Source organism: Macaca nemestrina, chromosome 3, assembly GCF_043159975.1.
Source record: "Macaca nemestrina isolate mMacNem1 chromosome 3, mMacNem.hap1, whole genome shotgun sequence".
Lineage (NCBI taxonomy): Eukaryota > Metazoa > Chordata > Mammalia > Primates > Cercopithecidae > Macaca > Macaca nemestrina.
Genome location: NC_092127.1, coordinates 61,539,336 through 61,556,606, shown reverse-complemented (window position 1 = coordinate 61,556,606; position 17,271 = coordinate 61,539,336). Strand labels below are relative to the sequence as shown.

The 17,271-nt window shown below is 41.4% G+C and overlaps 1 protein-coding gene across 10 annotated transcripts in view; it reads left to right on the top strand.

Moving 5' to 3' along the window:
* The window catches only part of LOC105486414 (La ribonucleoprotein 1B), a 151,921-nt gene that overhangs the window by 20,564 nt on the left and 114,086 nt on the right, over positions 1–17,271 (top strand). For all 10 annotated transcript variants that reach the window (XR_011620976.1, XM_071093046.1, XM_071093044.1 and 7 more), the window contains exons 6-8: positions 7,924–8,067; positions 8,271–8,436; positions 14,291–14,435. Coding sequence is in view for 9 of the 10 variants with exons in the window: in XM_071093046.1 (XP_070949147.1) it covers positions 7,924–8,067; positions 8,271–8,436; positions 14,291–14,435 (455 nt within the window). In the remaining variant the exon portion in view is untranslated. The remainder of the gene's footprint in view (positions 1–7,923; positions 8,068–8,270; positions 8,437–14,290; positions 14,436–17,271) is intronic.

Genomic DNA, 17,271 nt, shown 5'->3' with positions numbered 1-17,271 from the left:
TGTTTCCTTGTGATTGGATTGGGGTTGTGAATTTTTGGCCAGGAGTACTGTGTAAAACAATAATATTTTCTTCTTAGTGAGTTGCATGGCAGTATGACCTTGGTTTGTTCCATTATTGAAGATATTAACTTTGATTACCCCTGTAACTTTATTTGGTTATTTGATTACAACGTTGATTAATATTAATTTTGATTGCTCCTGTAACTTTATTTGATTGTTAGTTTGATTACAACATTGGTTATTATTATTATTATTTATGTTTTTTGTTTGAGATGGAGTCTCATTCTGTTGCCCAGGCTGGAGTGCAGTGGCATGTGATCTGGGCTCACTGCAACCTCTGCCTCCCAGTTTCAAGCAATTCTTCTGTCTCAGCCTCCCAAGTAGCTGGGACTACAGGCTCATGCCACCACACTCGGCTAATTTTTTAATTTTAATTTTTAATTTTAATTTTTTTTTTTTGAGACGGAGTCTTGCTCTGTCGCCTGGGCTGGAGTGCAGTGGCCAGATCTCAGCTCACTGCACGCTCCGCCTCCTGGGTTTAAGCCATTCTCCTGCCTCAGCCTCCTGAGTGGCTGGGACTACAGGCGCCTGCCACCTCGCCCGGCTAGTTTTTTGTATTTTTTAATAGAAACGGGGTTTCACCGTGTTAGCCAGGATGGTCTTGATCTCCTGACCTCGTGATCCGCCTGTCTCGGCCTCCCAAAGTGCTGGGATTACAGGCTAGAGCCACTGCGCCCCGCCAATTTTTTTATTTTTAGTAGAGATGGGGTTTCACCGTATTGGTCAGGCTGGACTCTAACTCTTTTTTTTTTTTTTTTTTTTTGAGACGGAGTCTCGCTCTGTCGGCCGGGCTGGAGTGTAGTGGCGCGATCTCAGCTCACTGCAAGCTCCGCCGCCCGGGTTCCGGCCATTCTTCTGCCTCAGCCTCCCGAGTAGCTGGGACTACAGGCGCTCGCCACATCGCCTGGGTAGTTTTTCGTATTTTTTAGTAGAGACAGGGTTTCACCATGTTAGCCAGGATGATCTCGATCTCCTGACCTCGTGATCCACCCGTCTCGGCCTCCCAAAGTGCTGGGATTACAGGCTTGAGCCACCGCATCCGGCCTGGGCTCTAACTCTTGACCTCAAATGATCCACCCACCTCGACATCCCAAAGTGCTGGGATTATAGGCTTGAGCCACTGCAACCGACCACAACACTGATTATTAACTTTGATAACTTGGTTTAGGTAGTGTACTCTAGACTTTAAAAATTTTTTAATTTTCTTCAGTTTTTTGTTTAATTATAAAAATACTCTTTTCTCCCTTTGTAATTACTATGTAATTTGTGTAGAGAGGCTTTGAGACTGTGGAGATAATAATTTTCTCATTAGACTTTTCAAACAAGCTTTAGCTTCCTCTTTTTTTTTTTTTTTTTTTTTTTTTTAAATATGTGATGGGGTCTCATTCTGTTGCCCAGGCTGGAGTGCAGTGGGAGAGTCATAGCTCACTGCAGTCTCGAACTCTTGGGCTTCCCGAGTAGCTAGGATGACAGGTGCATGCCACTATGCCCGGCTAATTAAATAAAAAGTTTTCTTTAGAGACAGTCTTGCTGTGTTGCCCAGGCTGGTCTTGAACTCCTTGTCTCAAGCGATTCTCCTGCCTCGGCCTCCCGAAGTGTTGGGATTACAAAGTTAAGCCATTGCACTCAGCTTCTCCCTCTTTATTGCCAAATAATATTCTGTTGAATGCATATAGCCCTTCGTCTTTTTAATCTGTTGATGGATAAGTGGCTTGTTTATAGTTTTTGGACTTTGAATAATGCTGATGAATAGTTGTTTACCGGTCTTTGTGTGGAATGTATGTATTTCTCAAATGCCTGTGAGTGAATTGATTGGTCATATAGTAGCTGTGTATTTAACATTATAAGAAATGGCTACTTTGTAGCATTTTACATTTTCATCAGCAACTTTTTTTCTTTTTGCTATGTGTTAAGTCCCATGTCTAGTGGAATTCCCGTATTTTGGATTTGACTGATTGCTTTGTCATGGTATTCTTTTTTTCTTTTTTTCTTTTTTGAGACTGAGTCTTGCCCTGTCACCCAGGCTGGAGTGCAGTGGCGCCACCTTGGCTCACTGCAAGCTCCACATCACGCCGCAGTCTCCCGAGTAGCTGGGACTACAGGCGCTCGCCAGCACACCTGGCTAATTTTTTTGTATTTTTTAGTAGAGACGGAGTTTCACCATGTTAGCCAGGATGGTCTTGATCTTCTGACCTCATGATCCGCCCTCCTCGGCCTCCCAAAGCGCTGGGATTACAGCATGAGCCACCGTGCCGGTCGCTTTGTCATGGTTTTCTTTGGTATTTGCATGTTCCTTTTTTTTTGTTTGAGACAGAGTCTCACTCTGTCTCCCAGGCTAAGTGCAATGGCATGATCTCGGCTCACTGCAACCTTCACTTCCTAGGCTCAAGCAATTCTCCTGTCTCAGCCTCCTCAGTAGCTGGGACTGCAGGCATGCACAATCGTACCTGGCTAATTTTGTATTTTTTGTAGAGATGGGGTTTCCCCATGTTGCCCAGGCTGGTCTCAAACTCTTGGGCCCAAGTGATCTTCCAGCATCAGCCTCCCAAAGTGCTGGGATTAGAGGTGTGAGAGCCACTGTACCCGGCCTGCCTGTTCCTTTTAAAACTGGCAATAAGAAAGAGCTAGGTTGATTAGGTTCAGGCTTTTTTTTTTTTTGCTTGGAATACTACTGTGTGTATTTCACTTTCAGTTGTGTTAATATCGAGTTAGCTCAGGTGTTAGGCTGATTATTCCATTAAAAAGTATCCCATTAGTCTTTGTGTTTTGTTTTGTTTTTTTTTTTTTGAGACAAAGCCTCACTGTCGCCCAGGCTGGAGTGCAGTGGCGTGATCTTGGCTCACTGCCTCCCAAAGTGCTGGGATTACAGGTGTGAGCCACTGCACCCCGGCCCATTAGTTTTTACTGAATGGTTTTACTTTCATTAAATATACTGGCCAGATACTTTTTTTTTTTGAGACGGAGTCTCGCAGTATTGCCCAGGCTGGATTCTCCTGCGTCAGCCTCCCAAGTAGCTGGGATTATAGGTATGGACCACTGTGTCCGGCTACTTTTTGTAGTTTTAGTAGAGACAGGGTTTCACCATGTTGGGCCAGGCTGGTCACGAACTCCTGACCTCAGGTGATCTGCCTCCCTCGGCCTCCCAAAGTGCTGGGATTACAGGTGTGATCCAACACATCCAACCCAGATACATTTTTTCACGGGGTTTGCTCAGATTTTCAGAAAGCAGAGGATAGGAGGATATGTGGAAACAATAGGATGAGCATTTGTTTTTATAGTTTTCTGCTGTAATCTGGTAAGTCATGTCCTGTGAATGGATAAAAAGGCCTGAGGAAATTTTACAGACAATATAGCCATTCAAAAATTTTAAATATACCTGTGTGGAGGTAAATATATTTTGATTAAAAAAAATTTCCAATGTATTATGAAAAACTTTAAACATACAAAAAATTGAAAGAATTGTACAGTGAATACCTGTCTAGCCACCATCTAGATTAATAATTTCTCTGTATTTAATTCATTTGTTTGCTGAATCCCTTGAAAGTAACTTGGAGCTGTTGATGCTTTATCACTAATGTCCTAAGAAAATGCATCATCTAAGAAAATCACACTAGTTTCCTAGTACCATCTAAAATCTAGTCAACAATTAATTTTTCTCAATTGTCCACAAAATATGACTTCTAAATTATAAAACTTTAACTAAATGCAATGGTGCAAGCCTGTAGTCCCAGCTACTTGGGAAGCTGAGGTAGGAGGATTGCTTGAGCCTGGGAATTTGGGGCTGTAATGCACCATGATCATGCATGTGTAGGGGTGCATATATATATGTATGTATGTATAAAACGTGTCTATAGCAAAATGGACTTTTTTCCTACTGTTTTTCAAAATGTCATTTTAAGTTTTTATTCTAAAAGTAATGGATACTCCTAATTTCATTAATTTTTTTCTTATTAAATATTGAATATACGGCCGGGCGCGGTGGCTCAATCCTGTAATCCCAGCACTTTGGGAGGCCAAGACGGGTGGATCACGAGGTCAGGAGATCGAGATCATCCTGGCTAACACGGTGAAACCCCGTCTCTACTAAAAAATACAAAAAACTACCTGGGCGATGTGGCAAGCGCCTGTAGTCCCAGCTACTCGGGAGGCTGAGGCAGGAGAATGGCCGGATCCCGGGCGGCGGAGCTTGCAGCGGAGCTTGCAGTGAGCTGAGATCGCGCCACTACACTCCAGCCCGGGCGACAGAGCAAGACTCCGTCTCAAAAAAAAAAAAAAAAAAAAAAAAAAGAAAGAAAAATATTGAATATACAAGAAAATAGATATAAAGTTATACAGAACAACCATATAATGAGCTGACTATGGTGGCACTCACCTGTAGTCCCAGCTACTTGGTAGGCTGAGGTAAGGAGGATTGCTTGAGAGCCCAAGAGTTTGAGGCTGCAGTGAGCTATGATCATGCCACTGCAGTCTGGGTGACAGAGTGAGACCCCATCTGTAAAATCAATAATAATAATGATGAGGATGGTGATGATGATGAACAGTGGAAACTCACCCTGTTTAAGAAATATATGTTACTATTACTTTTAAACTTCCCGTTGTGCACTCTGCAATTTCATCCCATTGTTTCGGAAAAAATGAGCTTAAGTGCATTGGTTTCTTGCATGTTTTGAAATCGCCGTGCAATGTGACTTTATCAACATTCTTTGGCAGGAATTTTTTTTTTTTTTAATCCAGCCTACTTTTCTTTAGATTAATGCATGTTGGTTGTATTACTGTAAGTCTTCTTTTCTCTTCCTGCTGAAAGGCTGTTTCACTATTTGATAAAATCTGTACTAATGGTGGTGGGTATTTGGATTGTTTCTTGTTTTTTTGATATTAAAGTGCTACCGTGAACATTTTAATATGCATGTTTTCCAGCACTCAAGTACAAGAGGCTCTCTAGGGTAATTTTTTCAGACTGCAGACTATAGTCTGTGAGTGGGTTATGAAATCAGTATATTGGTTCATGATAAGGTTTTTAAAAACCTAGAGTGCTTCACATAGTAAATTTTAAAATGATATGTGTTTAAATTATAAATTTTTTTGTAAGTGTACTTGTGTGTGAAATACATAAGGCTTACTTACAGATTAAGGCAGAAATGTTTGAAAAAGTGGCTGGGCACGGTAGTGCACGCCTATAATCCCAACACTTTGGGAGGGGGAGGTGGCTTGAAAAGACTGTTTTAGGTCTAAGCATTGAGGATGGAACTATGGAATCTAGGGTAATGTTCTCAGTGAGGGTGATTTTTTTTTCCCCATAGAGTCATTTGACATTGGAGATATTTGTTACGGGTTGTCACAACTGAGGGAGTGAGTGGGTGCTACTGGCATCTAGTAGGTGGTGGTCATGGATAATGCCAAACATCCTGTAGTCCACAGAACAGGCCCCCACACCAAAGTCTAAAGTGCTAAGGTTGTAAAACCTTTTCTCTAGGATTTGCATATCTTCACATTAATTAGATTATTCCAAGTTGATTTTCAAAGTAGATATACCTGTTTTCAACCTTATTAGCAATATACGAATGTTCTACCTGTTTTTTTGAGACAGAGTCTCACTCTGTTACCTAGGCTAGAGTGCAGCGGCGAGATCTCGGCTCACTGTAACCTCTGCCTCCCAGGTTCAAGTGATTCTCCTGCCTCAGCCTCCCAAGTAGCTGGGATTACAGGCGCCACCACCATGCCTGGCTAATTTTTGTATTTTTAGTAGAGATGGGGTTTCGCCATGTTGGCAAGGCTGGTCTCAAACTCCTGACCTGAAGTGATTGGCCCCCCTCAGCCTCCCAAAGTACTGAGATTACAGGTGTGAGCCACCATACCTGGCTAATGTTAAACCTTTTTAAACTTTGTCCATGTTTCTTTTTTTTTTTTTTTTGAGACAGAGTCTCACGCTGTTGCCCAGGCTGGAGTGCAGTGGCGCGATCTCGGCTCACTGCAAGCTCCGCCTCCCGGGTTCCCGCCATTCTCCTGCCTCAGCCTCCTGAGTAGCTGGGACTACAGGCGCCCGCCACCGCGCCCGGCTAATTTTTTGTATTTTTAGTAGAGACGGGGTTTCACTGTGGTCTCGATCTCCTGACCTTGTGATCCGCCCGCCTCGGCCTCCCAAAGTGCTGGGATTACAGGCTTGAGCCACCGCGCCCGGCCCCATGTTTCATATTAGAGACATTAAAATATTTGTTGTACTGGGGTAAAGAACCTTTCATTGTCTTAATTAGCATTTCTTATAGTCAGTAAGGCTGAGCACTGTTTTCTTTTTTCTTTTTTTTTTATTCTAAGATGGAGTCTTGTTCCGTTGCCCAGGCTGGAGTGCAGTGGCAGGGTGTTGGCTCACTGCAACCTCCGCCTCCCAGGTTCAAACAGTTTTTCTGCCTCAGCCTACCAAGGGATTACTGGCACTCCACCACCACGCCCGGCTAATTTTTTATATTTTTGGTAGAGACAGGATTTTGCCATGTTTCCCAAGCTGGTCTTGAACTCCTGAGTTCAAGCAGTTTGCCCGTCTCAGCCTACCAAAGTGCTGGTATTACAAGCATGAGCCACCACACCGGGCCTCTTTTTATGATTTCTTTTTTTTTTTTTTTTTTTTTGAGAGGGAATCTCGCTCTGTAGCCCAGGCTGGAGTGCAGTGGTACAATCTTGGCTCACTGCAACCCCTGCCTCCCCAGTTCAAGTGATTCTCCTCCCTCAGCCTCTGGAGTAGCTGGGTTTACAGGTGTGTGCTACGGCGCCCGGCTAATTTTTGTATTTTTAGTAGAGGTGGTATTTCACTGTGTCGGCCAGGCTGGTCTCCAGCTCCTGACCTCAGTTGATCCGCCCACCTCGGCCTCCCAGAGTACTGGGATTACCGGCCTGAGCCGCTGTGCCCGGACTTGTATGATTATTGACTCATTGGTAGGCAGCGTTTTCAGTATTTATTGTCCACTTGCATTTTTTTGCCCTGCTTGTATTTTAGATATTTTCCCCATTGAGTGGTTGTGTGTGTGTGTGTGTGTGTGTGTTGCATGAGAGAGAGTGGTATGGTTCTTACATGTACTCTAGATAGAATTTCTATATTTCGCTTCAGATATCTTTTCTCAATTTGTTTTGTGTTTTCATTTCCTTTTTACTTTATAAGGAATGTCATTTACTTAAATAGAACCATCCTTAAATATTTTGTGAGAAGTGTTTTTTAGGAGTTTTATATAGTACAAATTAGTAGTCTTGAAATTTCTTGAATCTTTATCAGCACAATCTTAATAAAATTATCTCTTTATCTTTCTAATATGTGATTTTACTTGTTAGAATGTATTCTTCACGGCCAGGCGCGGTGGCTCAAGCCTGTAATCCCAGCACTTTGGGAGGCCGAGATGGGTGGATCACGAGGTCAGGAGATCGAGACCATCCTGGCTAACCCAGTGAAACCCCATCTCTACTAAAGAATGCAAAAAAAATTAGCCGGGCGAGGTGGCGGGCGCCTGTAGTCCCAGCTACTCGGGAGGCTGAGGCAGGAGAATGGCGTAAACCCGGGAGGCGGAGCTTGCAGTGAGCTGAGATCAGCCACTGCACTCCAGCCTGGGCGACAGAGCGAGACTCCGTCTCAAAAAAAAAAAAAAAAAAAAAAAAGAATGTATTCTTCATATGCCAATACTTTTTAGGCTCTGTTTTATGCTAGAGATATTTTTGATAAATTCTTGTTGGATCTCTTCAGTTTGTATCCATCTGAAAAATGCCTGGCTACTGTTAATTAGTGACAAAGTGGAAGAAGGTGGCTACTATGTTTTCATAAAGACAATCGTGTTATTTTACTTGGCAAATCGAAGTATATAAAAATATTTTTATTTTTAAAAGGTTGGAGGCGAGATAGAGAAAAAAGAGATGATCAAGATGAAGTTTCCAGTGTGAGAAGTGAGGGTGGTAATATCCGAGGTTCCTTTAGAGGTCGAGGAAGAGGCCGAGGACGGGGAAGAGGACGAGGCAGAGGAAATCCTCGATGTATGACATAATTTTTGTTTTGTTAAATTAGATAAACTTTGAAAAAAATAGAGCAACTATCCTCTATTATGTTTTAACTAATTTTCTTTGTTTGGTAATAGATGATTTTATGTTTGTTAACCTTTGAAGTTCTTCACTTTATCCATAGTAACTATTTTTTTTCTAATATGTGATTACCTTTCTTTTTCTTTATTCACATCAAGTGAACTTTGATTATTCATATGGTTATCAAGAACATGGTGAAAGGACTGATCAACCATTTCAAACAGAACTTAATACCAGTATGATGTATTACTATGATGATGGTACAGGTGTACAGGTGTATCCTGTGGAAGAAGCATTGCTTAAAGAGTATATTAAGCGTCAAATGTAAGTGGATGTTTGATGTAAGCAGATGGGATAGCAAAATCTGTGGCAATATCAAACTTTAATGTTACTGATAATGAATATGTTATAACTTTTTTTTTTTTTTTTTTTGAAACAGAGTCTCTCTCTGTTGCCCAGGCTGGAGTGTAGTGGTATGATCTTGGCTCAATGCAGCCTCTGCTTCCCGGGTTCAAGTGATTATTGTTCCTCAGCCTCCTGGGTAGTTGGGATTACAGGCACATGCCACCACACCTGGCTAATTTTTGTGGTTTTGGTAGAGAACGGGTTTCGCCATGTTGGCCAGGCTGGTATTGAACTCCCGGCCTCAGCTGATCTGCCCACCTTGGCTGGGATTATAGGTGTGAGCCACCATGCCTGGCCTGTTATAACATTCTTAAAGCTACTTATTAGTAAAGGTTGGAAAATGTTAACAATTATTTTGATTATATATTTTTAGGGAATATGATTAAAATAGGTATTTGAAAAATTTTGTATTTGGTTTATGTTGTTTATATGTCTCCTGGCTTCTATACTATTTAGATATTTTTCTCCTTAAAGGAGATTAGGTAAAATGTTATTGCATAATATGAATAAATATAAGACTGTAAAGCTTCTCTATATATACTTGAAATTGAACAAGTAAAATTTGGCTTATTATTTGCCAGTAGGTATTTATATTAGAATTTGCAAATGAATGTAAATAACAAAGAATGGTAGTATCTTTTAATTTTTTTCTTAGCAATTGACTTCTGAATTCTAAATTTTTTTTTTATCTTCTGAGTTTTTCTTTGTGACATGTAATTAAATGGGGACTACCTTATATGTTAGTTCAGACTTCTTACTCTAGTTCTCATAGTAGTTGCTTTTTGGGTACTGAATGTGAAGTCAGGAGAATATCAGCTCTATTTTCTGAAAGGAAAAACCAACCCTATGCATATTAGTATTGTATAGGATATTTTGCTTATTTATAGGCAAGAGAAAAATGTTGCCAAGCAGTTTGCACAACCAATTTGTTAAAACTTGAAATTTTTCTCTCCTTACAAGGTGAAGGAAAAGGGCTATTTTTGAAAGGGCATAAGCATTTTAGAATCATCTATTTTTCCAAAATAAAATAGACTCTACTCTGTTACTAGAAAATTTCTTTATCGTCATCAGCCAGGCACCTTCCTGGGTTGCCTTCATGGTGGATCCAATTTGCTTACAGTGTGGAGCAACTTGTTTATTTTGTTCTTGCTTCTTTTGTTACAGTTGATGCAAACACTGAAGAAAAGGGCCTTTTTATGGGCAGAAAGTACTTGACATGTGGCTGTCAACTTCATACCACTATTACTGTCTTTTTTGTAACTTTTGCTGCCAAGCCCCTTCTGAGACCTGACAGTGGACATGCAACTCCACGTCAGGATAATCGGCCTCCAGTGCTCATACAAGTGAGGGAGGAGCAGAGCTACTTCAGTGTTGACAAAATTTCTGATCATGCAGTGTAGAATCCAGAACCTCTAAGGTAGGACTTGATGATGTCCCTAGGACACTGAGCAAAATGTCAGACATGGCATTGGTCATGCCTCTTTTTTTGGTTGATCTAGCAGTAGGGATTTTGGCAAATGTTAGTAGAGCACTAGGTTTAGTGTGGCTTGTTATTATTACCATTATTTGATTAGTGGAGATCTGGCTTTGAAGGAGTCATGCTTTTTACCTTGTATTATTTGGTTTCTAATATATAGATAGGCTGATTGATTAAGATTTTGATTTTCTTTTTGAGAAGTCACCAAAAGTTTTCCTGACACCTGTGGAAAAATGATGCAAAATGAATTGTAAAGTATGAGGCCTAAAAGTATTCAAAATGGTTGAAGGTCTTTTTTTTAAACTTTTTTTTTTGAGACGAAGTTTTGCTCTTATTGTGCAGGCTGGAGTGCAATGGCACGATCTCGGCTCACTGCAACGTCCGCCTCCCGGGTTCAAGTGATTCTCCTGCCTCAGCCTCCCGAGTAGCTGTGATTACAGGCATATGCCACCACGCCCAGCTAATTTTTGTATTTTTAGTAGAGACGGGGTTTCATCTTTCTGGTCAGGCTGGTCTCGAACTCCTGACCTTGTGATCTGCCCTCCTCGGCCTCCCAAAGTGCTGGGATTACAGGCGTGAGCCACCATGCCTGGCCTACTTGTTTTTAACATTTTGAGTGAAAATTTATATTAATTGTTTGTGATATCAGCATTAAAATGTAAAGATCTTGATTATTTCTGGCTGTGATAATCTCTTTTGGCACTGAGAGATGACAGATTTGTTCCTTTTTTCTTTTTTCTTTTTTTTTTTTTTTTTGAGGCATTGTCTCACTCTGTCACCCAGGATGGAGTACAGCAGTGCAATCTCAGCTCACCTCAACCTCCGCCTCCTGGGTTCAAGCAATTCTCCTACCTTAGCCTCTCGAATAGCTGGGATTACGGGCGCGTGACACTGTGCCCAGCTAATTTTTGTATTTTTATTATAGACAGGGTTTTGCCATGTTCCCCCGGCTGGTCTCGGATGCCCGAGCTCAAAGTGATCCACCCATCTCAGCCTCCCAAAGTTCTGGGATTATAGGCGTGAGCCACCATGCCTGGCCGGGACAGTTTATTATTGATTTAGGGAAGTTCACATCTCACAGCTAAGACCATTTGTAACTTGTGACTAAATCAAATGTCTTAATGTCTGAAATTTTCGAATTTTTTTTTTTCTTTTGAGATGGAGTTTTGCTGTTGTCAACCAGGCTGGAATGCAATGGTGCAATCTCGGCTCACTGCAACCTCCGCCTCCAAGGTCCAAGCGATTCTCCTGCCTCAGCCTCCCAAGTAGCTGGGATTACAGGCATGCAACACCATGCCCGACTAATTTTGTATGTTTAGTAAAGTTGGGGTTTCACCATGTTGGTCAGGCTGGTCTCGGATTCTTGACCTCAGGTGATCCGTCTGCCATGGCCTCCCAAAATGTAGAAATGACAGGCATGAGCCACTGCGCCCTGCCTGAAATTTTAGAATTTTAACACATGTATTATGTATCTACCACATGCCAGACATTATGAATAAGGCTTTTGAGGCGTAACAACCATCAGAATATTCATTTCTTTAAGACTTAGATTTTTTCCTTCAGTGTTTAAAAAGAGTAAATGAGGCCAGGACGAGGTGGCTCACTCCTGTAATCCCAGCACTTTGGGAGGTCAAGACAAGTGGATCATCTGAGGTCAGGAGTTCGAGACCAGGCTAGCCAACATAGTGAAACCCTGTCTCTACTAAGAATACAAAAATTAGCCGGGCAAGGTGGCACACGCCTGTAGTCCCAGCTACTCAGGAGAGTGAGGCAGGATAATTGCTTGAACCTGTGAGGTGGAGGCTGCAGTGAGTCGAGATCATGCCATTGCACTCCAGCCTGGGCAATAAGAGTGAAACTCCATCTCAAAAAAAAGAGTAAATGATTTACTAGTGTTACTGAGATGTCAGTAGTATTTCAGTAGTCTTTGAGAGAGTTTTGCACTCTGACAATTGGATAAATGTCAAACTATTAAAGGAAAATTTGGATATTTACATTCTTAAAATAAGTTGATTTATTTTCTTCCCCTTGTGTAAAAGATAGCTGAAAACCAGTTTTCAGTTATGATGCCTTTTTTTCAAAGATAGAATTTGGTCCGTATACTTCAAGAGCATCTTTAGTCACTGAGTTTTATACCCCAAAATGTGAGCTGGTTTGTTTTCCCATAACTTGTACACCATGTTTGAAAACTTTCTCTGTGATTTGGAAATAGTGTGGGATTATTAAACTGTAGGCCCCATCATCATTGATGTTCATCCATTTATACTTCTTTCAGAAAGGTTAAGTGGGTTTGTGTTTTTCTTTCTCTTTTTTTTGAGATGGAGTCTCACTCTGTTGCCCAGGCTGGAGTGCAGTGGCCGGATCTCGGCTCACTGCAAGCTCTGCCTCCCTGGTTTATGCCATTCTCCTGCCTCAGCCTCCCGAGTAGCTGGGACTACAGGTGCCCGCCACCTTGCCCGGCTAGTTTTTTTGTATTTTTTAGTAGAGACGGGGTTTCACTGTGTTAGCTAGGATGGTCTCTCGATCTCCTGACCTCGTGATCCGCCCGTCTCGGCCTCCCAAAGTGCTGGGATTACAGGCTTGAGCCACCACGCCCCGCCGGTTTGTGTTTTTCAAGAGAATATAAGACATCTAATCATTTTCTATATTTTTGCCTCCATGTGCCTCATGGTGTCAAGGATATTCCTTCTTTAGCTGTATTCTGTGATAACTTAATGTCTTTTCTGTTTTTTTTTTGTTTTTTGAGATGGAGTCTGGCTCTGTTGCCCAGGCTAGAGTGCAGTGGTGTAATCTCGGCTCACTGCAAGCTCTGCCTCCCAGGTTCATGCCATTCTTCTGCCTCAGCCTCCCGAGTAGCTGGGACTACAGGCTCCCACCACCACGCCTGGCTAGTGTTTTGTATTTTTAGTAGAGACGGAGTTTCACTGTGTCAGCCAAGGATGGTCTTGATCTCCTGACCTTGTGATCCGCCCGCCTCAGCCTCCCAAAGTGCTGGGATTATAGGCGTGAGCCACCACTGCCAGCTAATGTCTTTTATTATTATTTTTAGACAGTCTTGCTCTGTCGCCCGGGCTGGAGTATAGTGGCACGGTCCCTGTTCACTGCAACCTCTGCCTCCCGGGTGCAGTCAGTTCTCCTGCCTCAGCCTCCCGAGTAGCTGGGATTACAGGCACCTGCCACCATGGCCAGCTAGTTTTTGTATTTTAGTAGAGATGGGGTTTCCCCATATTGGTTAGGCTGGTCTTAAACTCCTGACCTCAAGCGATCCACCTGCCTTGGCCTCTGAAGGTGCTGGGATTACAGGCATGAGCCACCTCACTGGGCCACCCTTAATATCTTATAGTCCGTCTATCAAAGAAAGAAGCATGGAGGACTTGAATCATTCAAAATATATATGTGCACATATGCCTGTGTGTTCACTAAGTTTTTTTTTTTTTGAGACGGAGTTTTGCTCTTGTTGCCCAGGCTTGAGTGCAATGGCGTGATCTTGGCTCACTGCAACATTTGCCTCCCGGGTTCAAGGGATTCTCCCGCCTCAGCCTCCTGAGTAGCTGGGATTACAGGCATGTACTACCACACCCGGCTAATTTTGTATTTTTAGTGGAGACAGGTTTTCTCCATGTTGGTCAGGCTGGTCTTGAACTCCCGACCTCAGGTGATCTGCCCGTCTTAGCCTCCCCAAGTGCTGGGATTACAGTCATGAGCTACCCCGCCTGGCCATGTTCACTAAGTTTTTAACTAAGCGTTGTGCTGGTTACTAGGCTTCAGAAGTGTTAAACATGTCAGTACTTTGTCAATTTAGAAAACAAAACGAACTACTTTTCTGTATGCGAATTTGACAAAGGATACTTCCAGTATACCATTCTTCTCAGTGACTGGGAAAAAATTGGTAGGCATTATGCTAACATGTGATTAGCTTTGTTATCTAATACTTAAATGAAGCAAGTAGAAGTGGCTTTGTAAAGATTTTCATCTAATTAACTCATTAAAATCAATTATTGAACTATCTTAAAGTAAAATGAGCAGCTTAATTCTTTATATTTAGTGAAGCTGATCTAAATAGAAGTTATTAATTTTTTGGAAAATCAGTATTTTAAGTATAAGAGAAATTAATTCAGTAGGGTTTTTTGCTATCTTATATGTTTACCCTATCTATGTTGTATTAGACCTATACATATTGTTAGCCAAATTACAATACTTTCATGTTAATGATTGGTTTTCACAGTTAGTGTGCGAGCAATAGAAATATTTATTTTCTACTGAATAAATGGATGAAATTATAATTTCTCTTTTCAGTGAATATTACTTCAGTGTAGAAAATTTGGAACGAGACTTCTTTCTTCGGGGAAAGATGGATGAACAAGGTTTCTTGCCTATTTCCCTGATTGCTGGTTTTCAGCGTGTTCAGGCTCTCACTACAAACCTTAATCTCATCTTGGAGGTAATTGCTCATTTGAAGAACAGTTTGTACTTTCCACTCAAATTTCCTTTGTACCTAAAACTTCTCTAAAAAACAGAGTATTAAAAACAGACAATCTGTAGTTGCTTGAGGCTCAGACAGCGTTCCATGACGTTTTTCTGTTTTGTAAAACCTTCATAAATGTCTAACCTTGGAAACCCCTGAAAGTATTGCTAATGTTGTTACTACATATTTTCTCCTTCCCCTTCCCCTCAATCAGTCAACCTATTTTAAACCTGATCCTTCAAACTTGAACCCTTTTGAACATTCTTGGTCCTTAAAACTTCTTCAGGGCTGGGCATGGTGGCTCACGCCTGGGCGATAGAGTGCAACAACACAATCAAACAAAAATTTCTTTAGGTTACTGTAAAAAAGCATGTGTTCCCCTATATATTTTTATATATAAATATATAATATCTATATATAAAAGTATATAATATCTATATATAAATATATAATATCTATTTATATATAAATATATATCTATTTATTATAAATATATAATATATATTTATTATAGTATATAAATATATATATTTATTATGGTATATAAATATATAATATATTATTATGTATATAAATATATAATATATATTTATTATTATGTATATAAATATATGATATATATATTTATTATGTACATATATTATATATATTTATTATGTATATAAATATATAATATATATTTATTATTATGTATATAAATATATAATATATATTTATTATTATGTATATAAATATATAATATATATTTTTTTTTCAGACAGTCTCACTCTGTTGCGCAGGCTGGCGTGCAGTGGCACGATCTCGGCTCACCACAACCTCCACCTCCCGGGTTCAAGCGATTTTGCTGCCTCAGCCTCCTGAGTAGCTGGGACTACAGGCACGCACCATCATGCCTGGCTACTTTTTGTATTTTAGACTTGGCGTCACTATCTTGGCCAGGCTGGTCTCAAACTCCTGACCTCATGATCCACCCACCTCCGTCTCCCAAAATACTGGGATTGCAGGTGTGAGCCATCATGCCCAGCCGTTCCCACTTATTGAAAGGCTAATTTAAAATAGTCCTTCTGGCTGGGCATGGTGGCTCATGCCTGTAATCCCAGCACTTTGGGGAAAAAAAAAAAATCTCTCATCTGGCCTGTTTCTAGAAATGCTTTCAACATCTTTTTTTTTTTTTTTTTTTTTGAGACGGAGTCTTGCTCTGTTGCCCAGACTGGAGTGCAGTGGCCGGATCTCAGCTCACTGCAAGCTCCGCCTCCTGGGTTTACGCCATTCTCCTGCCTCAGCCTCCCGAGTAGCTGGGACTACAGGCGCCTGCCACCTCGCCCGGCTAGTTTTTTGTATTTTTTAGTAGAGACGGGGTTTCACCGTGTTAGCCAAGATGGTCTCGATCTCCTGACCTTGTGATCCGCCTGTCTTGGCCTCCCAAAGTGCTGGGATTACAGACTTGAGCAACCGCGCCCGGCCCTTTTTTTTTTTTCTAACCAGTTTCTTTCCCTACACACAGCCCTTGGTAACCACAATCACTAATCTGTTTTTTTTTTTTTTTAAGACAGAGTCCTATTCTGTTGCCCAATATGGAATGCAGTGGCACAATCTTGGGTTCAAGTGATTTTCCTGCCTCAGCCTTCCAAGTAGCTGAGATAACTGGAGTGTGCCACCATACCCAGCTAATTTTTGTATTTTTAGTAGAGACAGGGTTTCCCCATGTTGGCCAGGCTGGTCTTGAACTTCTGACCTCAGGTGATCCACCTGCCTTGGCTTCCCAAAGTGTTGGAGTTATAGATGTGAGCCACCACGCCTGGCCACTAGTCTACTTTTTATCCCTATAGTTCTATAGTTTTGCATTTTCCAGACTATCATAAAATTTTAAAAGTTGTAGCCTTTTGTTTCTGATTTTTCACTTAGTATAGTGCTTTTGAGATTCACCTATGTTGCATGTAGCACTAGTTTGTTCTTTCATATTACTGACTAGTATTCCATGGTGTGGATATACCACAGTTCATCCATTCACATGTTGGTGGACATTCAGATTGTTTATGGTTTTGGAGAGTATGAGTAAAGCATGAAGATCTTTATAGGGATATATATATATATATATTTTTCTGTTGGATAAATAGTATTGTGATTGCTGGAAAGTATAGCAAGTATATGCTTATCTTTATAAGAAAATGCCAACTTATTGTTTAAAGTGACTTTACCATTTTGTATTCCCACCATTATGTGTGGGACTTGTTCCTCAGTCTTATCATGGCTTATATTGTCAGTTTTTTGAATAATAGATATGTAGTGGTTTCTCATCGTGGGCTTTTTTTTTTTTGGACAAAGTTTCAGTTTTGCTCTTGTTGCCCAGGCTGGAGTGGAGTGCAATGCCATGATCTTGGCTCACTGCAACCTCCGCCTCCTGGGTTCAAGCAGTTCTCCTGCCTCAGCCTCCCAAGTATCTGGGATTATAGGCACCTGCCACCACGCTGAGCTAATTTTTTATATTTTTAATAGAGATGAGGTTTCACCATGTTGGCCAGGTTGGTCTCAAACTCCTGACCTTCAGGCGACCCATCTGCCTTGGCCTCCCAAAGTGTGCTGGGATTACAGGTGTGAGCTACCGTACCTGGCCTCTCATTGTGTTTTTTTGTTTTTTGAGACAGTCTCTCTCTGTTGCCCAGGCTGGAGTTCTGTGGTGTGATCTTGGCTCACTGCAACCTCTGCCTCCTGGGTTCAAGTGATCCTTCTGCCTCAGCCTCCCAAGCAGCTGGGACTACAGGCACGCACCACCACGCCCATCTGACTTTTGTGTTTTTAGTAGGGATGAGGG